We start from the raw sequence: 13,188 nt of genomic DNA on the forward strand, positions 1-13,188 counted from the left end.
TCTCTTATATATAATTGTTTAACGTTAATACTGTAAATAATTTTCAGGTTTTTATTCTTTTATGTACTTATTTTTCATAGCTTTTATTTTATTTTTTGAGCAGGGATAAGATGAGGTAAAGAGAAACCAGAAGGAAAGTCCTGAGAGACTCTAGTTCCATATCAAGTTTTTGGAATTTTCACAGTAGGTATTCATATTAGGTAAGGAGATAAAATGACATCGAATTTCTTCTCTGAAGTGCCAACCTGTAGGGTGTTGAGATAACTGTTATGTATACCCTGATTAATGTGGTTTACATGTGGAGTGAATGGATACATAAACACTCTATGAAGTGAAGTACATCCATTCCTTTCTTGGAATGACTTGCAACATTGGTATTGCTCTGGCAGATCTACATAATAACTTTCTACAAAACAAACAAAAAATCAAGCAATCAAAACTCACACACATGTACACAAAACATTTGAAATGTAACAGATTAAAGACAGCCCCAGACTGGTAAGGTTTTATGCAAAATAGGCACCTGATTCCTTGTGATTCAGTTTTCATGAGTGCTTTTTACTTGTGAAACAAGAGCCTAGGGGATGATAGTGCAATAATTAATAGTCCTGGTGGCCTTTTCAGATAACCTGAGTTCAATTCTAGACAAACACCTGGCAGCTCACAAACATCTATACAGGGTTCTGATGCCTTTTTCTGTCATGCAAGCACACAGGCAAACAGAACACAAATATACATAAAATGCAAACAGAAATGAATGTTGTACTTTGACAACCTCCTCATTTCCTCTCTCTCACCCATGGTACAGGAGCTCAAACCCTGGAGCTCAGAGCAAATGAGGCTATTTCCCATCAGCTGAACTCAATGGATACACCTGAAACTCCATATGTGCTCTTAACAGAGCCACACAACATAACCATTTTTAATTAATTGGGCTATATTTTATTTCTTTGTGATATTGAGTCCATTTTTATTTAAAGACTTCTTCAGTTAGGTGTATATATGCATGCATATTACGTGGATTTGTGCCTATGAGAGCTGGGATCCACACAGGCCAGAAAAGTGGCCTGAGGCCTGATTTCCATTTGAGAACCATGTGATTATAAGCTCTGAGACCCAAATTGTTCTCTGCAAAAGCAGCATGTGCTCTTAACCAGTGAGCAATCTCTCCCAAACTATAGGTAGTTTGTTTTAAGAATATGAAAGCATGTTTATTGTGGGCAAATCTCAGGTGAGTTCACTGTTCTGAGGAACCAGGTCAGGGAACTGAACATGGAGACAGAGAGACAGGTTGTGAGGAAAGACAGAAAGAAGGAGCCTGAGAGAGGTTTGATGTCTTTGGAGGTTGTGTTTTGTTTGTTTGTTTGTTTGTTTTTTGTCTCCCTCTCTTTCTTAGGTCAGTGTAGATGTCCATATGTGTGCCACCTTAGGTATTAACATTATCCACCTTCCCAAGATAGTGAATTGTGACATTTCTGACATCAATGTGCTTATTTTGACTGCTTTCCATAGAGCATTTGTTGCAGAGTCCTTAAATCTGGATAGTTTATTCAATTCAGACAATAACAATGATATTTCAAGCGAAGAACCCATGCTCTATGTATACAATAAATATTGTAACAATAAATTATTTTGTTGGTAGTTTACTATGTTGAAAGTGGGTATATGGACTAGGATGAGAAAGATTTTTTTTTCTGTTCTATTTTCTGATTCTGATGACTAAAACTAAATTTCTTTTTAAGGTAAATGCTTTATGTAGTAGAGGGAACCTCATATCATTTGGCAACTTCTTGTTCACTATGGGTACTTCATAGAGTTTTGGAGACCATAGAGATCAGGCTCTAGAGACATATGGAAGAATGGCCAGATATAGAGGTTCTCAGTAATCTCATGTAGGCATGACAAAAATATCAAGAGTTCAAAGCCAGACTGGAAAGCCTGTTTACTTTGCCCTGGATTATCTTCTACTTTTTGGTTATCTGTAATGGTTTAAGGTGCCTTGTGGACTGAATGTACTTAATGTTAATTAAGGACCCTGGATGAGAGATGTGCCTTTTGTTTATTCAATTCCAGAATTCCTATTTCCCAATTTACTGTCAGCAAAAACAAAGTCTGTACAACTGTTGACAGACACAGAACTCACCATATGTATGGCCAAATTTTTGTAGTAAAGGAGATGTCCTTGTGCTGCCTTCTTTCTGTGTTGCGGTGTTGTCCTTCAGAAAGCAACTCAACTGGGTTAGAGAGTGAAAGGTAAGATGACAAAGTCTGGGTTGTGATAAGTGCACCCCAACTAGACATAAAAATTTGGAAGTGTGGGGCTGTCATGGCAGAGACCCACCATGGGAACTTAACAAGCCAAATAGAAAGATTTCAGAGATCTCAGTCAGAGAGTCTGCAGGGGTGAGAAATTCCTGACCAGTCCATAGGTACCTTGGAATCTGTATAATGTGGGATTCTTTTTAATATTTCCTGCTACAGGTGGCATTCTAACATGTGAGGAAAGAATCCACTACAACCTTGAGATTCTTAGTCCATGAGGTAGAAATTTGGAGGTTTGGCAAGATGAGCTATTCTAGGCAGATATTTGCTCATGCACAGAACCTTGAAACAAAAATGTGTGTTCTGAAGATCCTGCTGTGATCTTGTGGAGGGGTGCCAGGACAACTTTGCAAAGATTTATCACCTGCCCAAAGTAGGGAGCAAAATGTGCCAGCTGTAACAGAGTCCACACAATAATCAGTTCTAATTCTATCATGTGCTGTATGTCACAAACATTCAAGATCTCTCTAATAACTTGGAGTGAGAGAGCCCAGATCTTCATCTTTGTATAATAGAAATGTAGGCAGGCCTTTCTCTGCTGGTCCCTCTTCAAGAAACATGCTTGAGTTTCATTGAGGCAGATCCTGACACACAGGTCATCTATGACATTCAGACACTGCCCCAGTGCATTTCTGGGAAAGACCTTCACTACTTGCTTTTTGTCCAAGGTCTGTGCTGAACAGATGCTGTCCTCTGCACCAGCCCATGTTTCAGAAGGATTGATGCACACTTCTCAGATTGAGAATCTGAAGTTTTCCCTGATGTAACTGAAACACATGAATGTCTGTGTCCCTTGTCCCATCCTGCAGGACAGTCAACGAGGGTCCAGAAGGTACCTGGAAGAGAAAGGGGTAAAAGAGATATGAAGAAGGACACCAAGACAAAAGTCTTATTAAGGCGACAAATTTAATGCTTGTATGCTCTGTTTATATACAGTAGCAAGACAGGGGGAGGTGAAAGTCTTCAGGAGGCTGGGAGACCTTGATGTACTAGGCAATAGGAAACTTGGTTCATTCCTTTCGGATGTTGTCCTAGGTCTTGTAGAAAGGTGTCCCCTAGCAGAAGGTCACAATCTGTGGGTCTGTAGGAAATAGGCTTTCAGCAAAAGTTCACAAGCCCTGGGTCTGTACCGGTCTGAAGGTAGCTGGCTCTTTTGCAAAGGGTACAAGACCTAGGTATGTATGAAGCTAGCTCCCAACAAATGGTCAGATGCCTCCACTTGGCAAACCTGTTGGACCACCAGATTTGGATGAGCACTTCTGACAAGGCTTGTTAGTGAGCAATGCTGAACACCAGATTGATATAGGCACTTTAGCTAGAACATTAGGTTTTTCTACTGAGCCTGTCCTTTAGGTGAACTTTCATGTTTTTTTTTTGAGGATCCCAATTGAAGAGGTAGGGAAGGACTAAAGGAGATGAAGGAAGTTGAACCTCTATATGAAGATAAACAAAATCAACTAACTGGAGCCCTCATTTTCAGGGACTAAGTCACCAGACAAAGTGTGTCCATGAGTAGATCCCTGGCTTCTGATACATATGTAATTAGAGGATTGCATTATCTGTCATCAATGGGAGGGGAGGCCCTTTGTCCATTGGAGGCTTGTTGACCTAGTGAAGAGCAATGAGGAAGGGTGAGGCAAGAGTGGGTGGGTAGATTGGATAAGCGAAGTGAGTGAGCACGGGATGGTCGTTCACAGAGAGAAGACCAGGAAGAGGAAAAACAACTAAAAGGTTATTAAATGAAATAATAAAAAATGGAGAAATGGGATGAGAAAGAGTCACAGGGCTGAACAAGAGAGCTATAATGACTGTACTGTAAAAATATAGTTTAAGAAATATTAAATTTTTACTAAAAAATTAAATATATGAAAAAGAAAAAAAAACAACCAACCAATCAAGAAAAACAAAAAATAAAACAAATAAGAAAAAAACCCAATGAAACAAAGATTAAAAAAAGGTTTGTGTTGAGGATCCATTTTGAATTCCCAGTGAATAGAATAACAATGCATTCCTACAATTTTTAGGTTTTCCTGGGGCTCAGAAGCAAACCACATCCAAAAACAAAGGTATGTAAAAAGTTGCAAAGGAAAGCCTAAGGTAAGACAGTTGAGCAACTCAAAAGTTTAAATTCTAGCTATTGTGTGTTAAAGAGAACTAAAGAGTCATGGTCTACAGATCTCCAGTGTGAGGCAGTGTTTCACAGAAACAAATAAAGACCATCATTTCAGGGAAACATGAGGGAACATGTATGTTACAATTATCTGTTATCCAGCTTACCCAGAAGCACATGGCCTATTCTTGGAGAGTTTGAAAAACATAGAGAATCTTTCTCACACAATTATATGAAGTGCACTAATGAAATATACAATCTATCATAGAATTATATTGGAGATGAGGCTAAAACCTCATTTAAAAAACTCCAAGGTCTTCAAGTATTCCTATGAAGAAGTAGAAACTAAAATTTCCTGTCATATACTGAAGTCTAAATTTCTCTATATCATATTGAATGACTGAAGTGAAAATAATTTCATACCAGTGCTATGCACTGCAAATAGGTGTCTGAGTTCCAACTGAACCAGGCAGTTATCCAGTCTCCAGGGCTCTGGCTTCACTGAATCATTTATATACCTCTGTGACTATCAGTTCATTTTGCAGCCACACTTATAACCCCAAACTGGAATTGGATTAGATGGTTAAGCTGCACTCTTTGAATTCTATGTGTAACATACAACCACTTCCTTGATTGAATCAGACTCTGTATTAGAATATCTCCACAAAATCCTGCCCCTCAAATATTTCAATGTTGATTAACAATACATCAATTAATTTTTAATATTTTAATCTGTTTACTTATTACACAGGTTTGAGTTTTGTAAAATGGCACTGGGTCTTTATCTTAAGCTAAGATGGTTTTAGTCATCTAAGTTCTAGCAATCCTCCTGCCTTAGTATCCTGCTTACTACTATGATTACAGTTGTGAATATCTATACCTGTGTGAACTTTATTCATATAAGAGGGATCAGTCAGATATTGAGTCAGCTCACGGTTCAATCTGTTACTGATAATAGACAGAAAATAGGTCACAGAATTATGGGGAGGAACAGTTTTTAATAGTTAGAAATAGGTTCTGGAGGTTAAGGAGTGAATTGGATTCTTTTTCAATAAGCTGCAGCAATATCTACTCAAAAGGTGAAATCAGGAGCATAGCTGGGTTCCATTAATAGCATCCTAGTGTGCCGGGTGAGAACTAAGTTTGTAGAGATCTACCCAGCCTACAGGGTGCCATTACCCCAGCTGAAGAAATAAAGTTTCATAGATGTGAAAAACAAAGCTGTAAAAACAAGGTTTTGAGAGATATATCCAATGTCAGAATGCCTACGACAAACTTATGATCTTTCTGAGAGATACAGCTGACGTCAGGAGGCCCAGTGATATGATAAATTTTGGTAATCAAGATATTGAGGCAATTCTGACTAAGTTAATTAAGACAAAATAAAAAGAAAAAAGAAAAAGAAAAACAACTGCTGTTCTCAGAAAAGCCTCCCCCCACTTATCCCTGTGGTGAATTCTGAGAACAACCACAGGGTGTCATCCTGACCTTGCCCAACCACTCAGTTCCTCCCCCTCTAAGTCACATGCCAACGTAGCCTTTTCCTAGTGATTCACCAAGGTTCAGTGTAGGGCTGGATGAGGAAAGTGACCAACGGAGCCAAGAGCAGCCCCTTGAGCAGGCCAGCCAATACCTGACCAGATCCTTTTTCCTGTGTACCACCAATGAGAATAGTCCAGCTAACCCTGTTGCTGAAGTCTGCCCTCTGTAACAAATAAAAGTTTTTTGGGTTCAGAGTTGCCTCTTCCTGCGTGAATGAGGAACCCCATGTACGTGGATTAAAAACCTTACACCAACATGCTATTGCAGTGGCCACTTTGTCAATCTGTGTTCTGTGGGTTTTGCTCCTGAGGTGAGGCCACTTCGGGGTCGTACAACACAGCACTGCATGCAGCAGACATGATGACCATGCCTGGAACGTCACAATTCAAGTGTTAGGAGCAGGAGTATCAGTTAAAGGCGATGCTCAGACATATTATAAATAGAAAGACATCCTGAGTCTTATATATAGGTCCATTTCTAAATAGACCCAAAGAAAAATATTAAACAGGCAGTCTGAGGGAGGTGCTGCCACTGCTGCCAGAAAACAAAGAGTGTGTCAGGTAAGATCAGGCAAGCACACTTGCTCCAGATGAAATCAGGAGTAGACCTGTGCTGAGGAGTTGGCTCCACAATAATGAGCACCTGCTAATCATTTATTCCCGGCCTGACTTGGGAATGATGGCTGAACATGATCTGTAACTACAGTTACTGGAAATCTGAGAGCTCCTTCTTATGTTCTTGTGCACCAGGCTTGCATGTGGTGCACATTCACATTTTCAGGGAAAGCACCAGAACACAGAGAAAAAATCCTTAAGAGACATAAATCTATAAGGAAACAATGGCAAACTCCTTTAATCCCTGCACTCTGGAGGCAAAGGTAAACTGAAGTCAGTGAGTTCAAGTCTAGCCCTATCTAAGTAGCTAATTATTAATCAGTGAAGCTGATGCAGTAAGGGTCTGCTTTAGAATTAATTTAGAGCTGGGTGGGCTAGCACATGACTTTAATTCTAGCACTCTTTTTTTTTTAAAGATTTATTCATTTATTATATATGATTACACTGTAGCTGTCTTCAGACACACCAGAAGAGGGCATCGGATCTCTTTACAGATGGTTGTGAGCCACCATGTGGTTGCTGGGAATTGAACCCAGGACCTCTGGAAGATCAGTCGGTGCTCCCAACCGCTGAGCCATATCTCCAGCCCTAATTCTAGCACTCTTAAGGCACTGGGAGGTGCATCTTTAGATCCCAGACTGTTCTACAAAATGAAGCATGGGGCAGTTAGGGCTCTAAAATGGAGAAACCCATCAAACCACCCCTTCTTGCCTCTCCACTCTGAGATTCTTTTACAGTGAGGGTTCCAGCCTTGGCATGACCAAGGCCTTCTACTCCCATTGGTACAAATTTTTTCTTTCTTTGTTTTGGTAAATATATGGTTAAAGTTTATGGTATAAAAATTGCCCAGGTTTTTTATTATTTTGACTTTTGTTTACTTGTTTTGCACAGGTTTTATTCTTTTCCTGAGCAGGGATAAGATAAAGTCAAGAGAAACCAGAAGGAAAGTGCTAAGGGACTATGCCAAGGGGAAGTTTCTTGAATATTATTATTAGATATTCAGATAAGTAGATAGAATGAATCATATCAAATTTCTACTTTGAAATCTCAACCTATAGGGTACTGAGATAACGGTTATGCATGATTACACCCTGTTTAAAGGTATTCACAGATCCAGTGAATGGCTAGACAAACACTCTCTGAAGTGAAGCCAATCTATACATTTCTTGGAATGACTCAGACTATTGGTATTGCTTTGGGAGATCGATTTAGTGACTATTAAAAAAAACAAAAAGCAAACCATCAACACCCACATACATCTTCACAAAATGTTTGAAATGCAATGGTTTAAAGATAACAGCAATCTGCTAAGTTTTATGCCAAAGAGACACCTGATCCTTGTGATTCTGTATCCCCAAGTGCTTTCAATTGTTAGACATGGGCCTGGAGGGATGATGGTTCAGGAATTAAGCATCTGCCTGCTCTTTCAGACAACCTGAGTTCAATTCTAGACAACCATCTGGTAGCTCACTATCATCTATACAGGGTTCTGAATCCTTTTTCTCTCATGCAAGCTTACAGGAAACAAAACATGTATATATATATATATATATATATATATATATATATATATGAACAGAAAAAAATGCTGTGCATTGACAAACTCCTAATTTCCTCTCACTCATCCATGATGCAGGAGTATAAACTCTGGAGGCCAGAACAAGGCAGGCCATTGCTCTCCAACTGAGCTCAATGGACACACCTTAAACTCCGCATAGTCTCTTCACAGATGCACACAACTGGTATGGAACATCATCCCCATTTTTTTAATCAATATATAATTTCTTTGTGAAATTTAGTTTTTTTCTTTAAAGACTTCTTCAGCTAGGTGTATATTTGCATGTGCATCATGTGGATTTGTGCATGTGAATGCTGGGATGCACACAGGTGGTCCTCTCATGTTAAGCCTGAGTACCATTTGAGTGCCATCTGATTATAAACTCTGTAACCAAACTTGAGTCATCTGCAACAGTAGCATGTGCTCTTAACCCCTGAGCCATCTCTCACAAACTATGGGTTGTTTGTTTTAAGAATATGAAAGCATGTTTACTGTGGGCTAATATTAGGGGAGTTCACTGGTCCCAAGGAACAAAGCCAGGGAATGTGACTTGCAGAGAGAAAGGCAGGTTGTGGGAGAAGACAGAAAGGATACAGAGAGAGGTTGCTTGGTTTTTTTTTCTCTTCTTGTGTAACTTAGTCTAGCATAGGTGTCTACATGTGTCCCATGTTAACCATGTTAAGCGATAACTTTTTCCACCTTCCCGAGATTGTGAATTGTGATATTCCTGGCATCAATGTCTTCATTTTGACTTCTCTCCAAAGGACATTTGTTGTTGAGTTCTTAAATGTAGACATGTTATTCAATTCAAACAATCACAATCATATTTAAATACAGGACACATGAAATATGTGTTCAATAATATAGCATAACAATAAATTATTTTATGCATAATTTGCTATACAGAAAGAGGGTATAATGACTAGGCTGAGGGAGTTTGTATCTTTTATAACTGAAGTTCTGGTATATATTTTTTTAAATAAATGCTTTATGTAGTTGAGGCAACTCCATATTATTGGACACACACTCACAAACACACACACACACTTACAAATAAACACACTATGATATATATATATATATATATGTATAACTACGTATATATAACATATATAACTATTACATATATATATATATATATATATATATATATATATATAATATCATAGTGCTATATATATATCATAGTGCTAGGCTGGACCAGATAGTAATCTCACTGAGGTTTGATAAAGTGATCAAGAGTTTAAAGCCAGAACGGAAAGCCTGTTTACTTTACCCTGTTGCCTTCTTCCTTATAGGTATCTCTGATATTTCCAAACTGCCATGTGGTTTGAATATACTGGATGTTACTAGTCTGTGATGCATTTAATCCTCCTTCTTAGGTTGTGTATCTATATTTCTCACTTTAAATGTTGTGTGCATACAATGATCAGTCACCAAGAGGATTGTAATTGTAGCTCAGGCAATAAACAAGGAAAATATTTGTCAACAACATTTTTATTTTGTGTCAATTTCACCTGGAAGTTTGATACAGTCATAAAATACCAGTATCTTTCTATTCCTGGACCTATTGAAACTTCCTGACTCAGAACCTGGTAGTGAAGTTGTAACAATTAAAGACCCCAGAGAGAGAACATCCAGGTTTATCAGTATACAGCAAAGCATTTATTTACTATGTCCAGCCAAACTCTGATACTGACTCCAAAAGGACCCTGGTCCCACAATAGATACCACTGTTCCCCATGACACGTTTGCCCTGCAAGATCCCAGTCTCTGTACATAATTTTTCCCCAAACATCTGAGCAGTGTCAAAAGCCACAATCTCGAAGAACCCCACATGAGAGATGTTTCCCAATCCTGTTGTTTATTCCAATCCAGAAGTAGTATTTCCCAAATTAATGCCAGCACCTGCAAAGTCTGGTCACCTGGGTATAGACACAGTGCTTGGCACATCTTTGGCACATTTTTGAAGCAAAGGCGATGTTCTTGGGCTGCCTTATTGCCCTGAGTGTAGCCATGAGCTGAGAACAAAGTTGTGAAAATCTTTCTCTGGAGACATGGGACAACTCATAGCACTCCAGAGGAGCAGGGTATTGTTCCACAACGATCTTGTTCCAGTTGTCTGTGTGCTGCAAAAGGGCCATTAGGATGTGCATGGAGAAGTCATTTTTGTAGAGGTTGATCTTGGTGAGCTGAGAGCATTGTCTAAGGGCAGGAAGGAGGGCATTGAGTTGTGAGTCAATCATTCTACACCCCTCTAATTGCAGAATCTCTAGCGTGTCTTCCACTTTATGTAGCAGAGCTCTCAGAGGCATAAGATCCAGTGAATACAAGACTGTTCCTCTCAGATCCAGATGTTTTAACTGAAAGAGGCTCTCACAGCAGGACAAGGAATTCAAGTCTCTCTGTGAAGTTATGTAATTAGTGATGGAGAGGGTCTCCAAGCGTGTCATCAGGAACCTAGGGTTAGAACAGGGGGTTAGTTATGGATAATTGTGTAGTAGAAGTTTGGCTGGAATGTACATAGTGGTAGTAGGAACCAGGTACCCCAAGGTCAGTTTGACCAAATGACCAAGAACATCTTCTATGATGCTTCCTATTGGAAACTGCTCGGGTCATTTCCCCTGCCACAGTTCATCTACTGGGCTCAATCTCAAAAACCCATTCAGCCTATATGCCCAGAAAGCACAAAGAACTCCCATCTCAAGAAAGTCCTGACAAGATGTCCACATTTGCTGTGCTCTCACTGAATCTGCATTCTATCATTCCCTCTACAGTCTTGCTTGCTCCTCTTACAGCCCTAGTTGTACCCCTTGTCCCATGCACTCAGTGCTACTTGGGCACAAAGCATTTCATCCATTAGAATTGTGAAAAGATCAAGGCTGTTCTCATAGATCTGAGCATATAGTTCATGTTCATACTGTGTTAGTCAGTTCCCCGACTCCTCCATACACATTCCCCTTCCTGTTCTCTTTATATTTGATTGGGTGGGCATGATTCGAGTAAGAAATACAACCCAGCTTTACTATATCTGACATACTCTTCAAACCATATCTTTTCTTTAATTAATGAGTGCTCATTTGCAAAATTTACCCTGTATACCTTTAGTATACATGGAAAGAAGGCATAACTTGCAAAATTTACCCTGTATACCTTTAGTATACATGGAAAGAAGGCATAACTTCAAGAGTCTTATGAGTCTCTGAATGTTCGTTCCTAGGGAATGCTGGCATCATGTCCCCACTAATCCTAAGATTTGAAATACAGGATAGATTGGTAGCACTCTCAGCTCTCCATTTTTGCTTACCCTAAAATCTGATGCATCTGGACTCTGAGGAAATGAACTTGACTAATGAAGAGATGCTGCAGACAGTTGAATTGAGAGAACTGAGAAATAAAATTGTTGACACTCCTGGTTTCTCTGACCCTTGTTCTTTCAATTGTAGAGAAGGTTGTCATATGGAGGGGTGCCAGGATAAGTTTGCGAAGATTTCTCATCTGTCCAAAGTAGTGAGCAAAATGTCTCAGCTGTAACAGAGTCCACTTGGTATGCAGTTCTAATTCTGCAATGTGCTCTCTGTCAAAAACATTCAAGATCCCTTTGATATCTTGGAATGGGATAGACCAGATTGTCATCTTTATACAGCAGAAATGCAGGGAGCTCTTTCTTTGCTGGACCCAATTCAAGAAGTATGCTTGTGTTTTATTGAGGCTTAGTTTGAGGCACAGGTCAACTATGACCCTCAGACGCTGCCTCAGTGCATATCTGGGAAAGACCTTCACTACTTGCTTCTTGTTCAGTGTCTCTGATGAACAGCCACTCTTCCTTTCATCAGCACATATGTTCCAGAAGGTATGGTGAACATTTCTCAGGTCCAAGACCTTAAGATTTTTCTCCCTGAATGTGAAACATATGAATGTCAGCAGACCCTCAGTCAGCTTTTATGACATGTATCAAAACTTAGCTCTCTCACTTCTGCTAAGGTGTATGTTTTTAAGCACCTGATATCCAAGTGGGCCTCAGGTATGCTACAGAGACTTTTGCAGGCTTATGTATACTTGATTTTTTTCATTAAGGTAAATTTATTTCCCCTTAGTCACATTGTTAGTGGCTGTGGGAGTGTCAGGGAGAGGCTCATTCTAGTATGAAGCAACATCTACTCTACTCCACATTCAATTCTAATTTGTATTGACTTATCCTCAGTTCAAGAGAACATTAGCTTTTAAGAACCCTGTATCCCTGTATGATAATTATTCTAGCAGAAGCATCTGATCCACTTATGACACAGTCAATCTCCCTGATAATTTCTATTTTGTACCCAATGTGCTTTCTTCTACAGTACATGGATATTGCTTACCTGTGCTGAAACTCTTCTTTCAGTCCCATGTCTACTCCATCTAGCAAAGCCTTGTAGATTTCCAGGTTGGGTGTCTCCATCAGTGCCCCCACTGCGATACGGGGGAAAGGCCAAACTGCCACCATTTCCTTCACTATGTTGATGTGTCTTCTAGCAAATGCCTCCTTGAACACTTCTGGGAAGAGCACAGCAGGGAGCTCCCCAAGATAGGACATGGCCATGGCCTCATTTCTCAGCAGACTACGCACTGCCAGCTCCTGGAGTGTGGGTGGAGTCTGAATACTCATCTTCTAAGGTCAACAGTCAGAAAGCTCCAGGGGAAGGAAACAGAAAAAAATGTACTTTAAAGACAAAATTTATGAAACTTCCTCACGATGACAACAATGATGAAGATTCTGAGATACTGCTCTGGCAATGGTGGAGACATCATTTTACCTCTTCATCCTAAACTGGTCATGTAAAGATAGACTCCCACACTGGCATCATGGGAGATTTTCAATCACTTAAATGGGTATATAAATTTCCTGACAAAATATTTCAACAGTGACACTTTCTTTAAAAAAAATAATAAAAATAATAAAAGAGAGGTAGAAAAATGGGAGAGATGTCCAGGACCGAATGTGGATGACAATGTTTTAAATATACAGAAGGGAGATCAAATGTGAAGAGACCACCACCAGTGGA

General features: G+C 39.5%; 1 protein-coding gene across 1 annotated transcript; it reads right to left on the reverse strand.

Annotated features, from left to right (window-relative positions):
* Positions 1-9,791: 9,791 nt before the first annotated feature.
* Positions 9,792-12,791, reverse strand: Pramel34 (PRAME like 34). The gene is made up of 3 exons (XM_001065244.4): positions 12,505-12,791; positions 11,454-12,044; positions 9,792-10,606 (listed from the first exon to the last, which is right to left on the reverse strand). Exons 1-3 carry the CDS (start codon positions 12,789-12,791, stop codon positions 10,042-10,044), a joined length of 1,443 nt encoding a protein of 480 aa, XP_001065244.1. The 3' UTR covers positions 9,792-10,041.
* Between the last annotated feature and the right edge of the window lie 397 nt (positions 12,792-13,188).

The sequence above is a fragment of the Rattus norvegicus genome, chromosome 14 (genome assembly GCF_036323735.1).
Source record: "Rattus norvegicus strain BN/NHsdMcwi chromosome 14, GRCr8, whole genome shotgun sequence".
NCBI lineage: Eukaryota > Metazoa > Chordata > Mammalia > Rodentia > Muridae > Rattus > Rattus norvegicus.

Excerpts from the sequence above, each read along its gene's own strand:
- Pramel34 (XM_001065244.4), bottom strand. The coding sequence starts at position 12,791 with ATGAGTATTCAGACTCCACCCACACTCCAGGAGCTGGCAGTGCGTAGT. Across the intron at positions 12,045-12,504 it reads AAAGAAGAGTTTCAGCACAG|GGAGAAAAATCTTAAGGTCT; the intron begins GTAAGCAATATC and ends TTTCACATTCAG. Across the intron at positions 10,607-11,453 it reads CAGATGCATCAGATTTTAGG|GTTCCTGATGACACGCTTGG; the intron begins GTAAGCAAAAAT and ends TTCTAACCCTAG.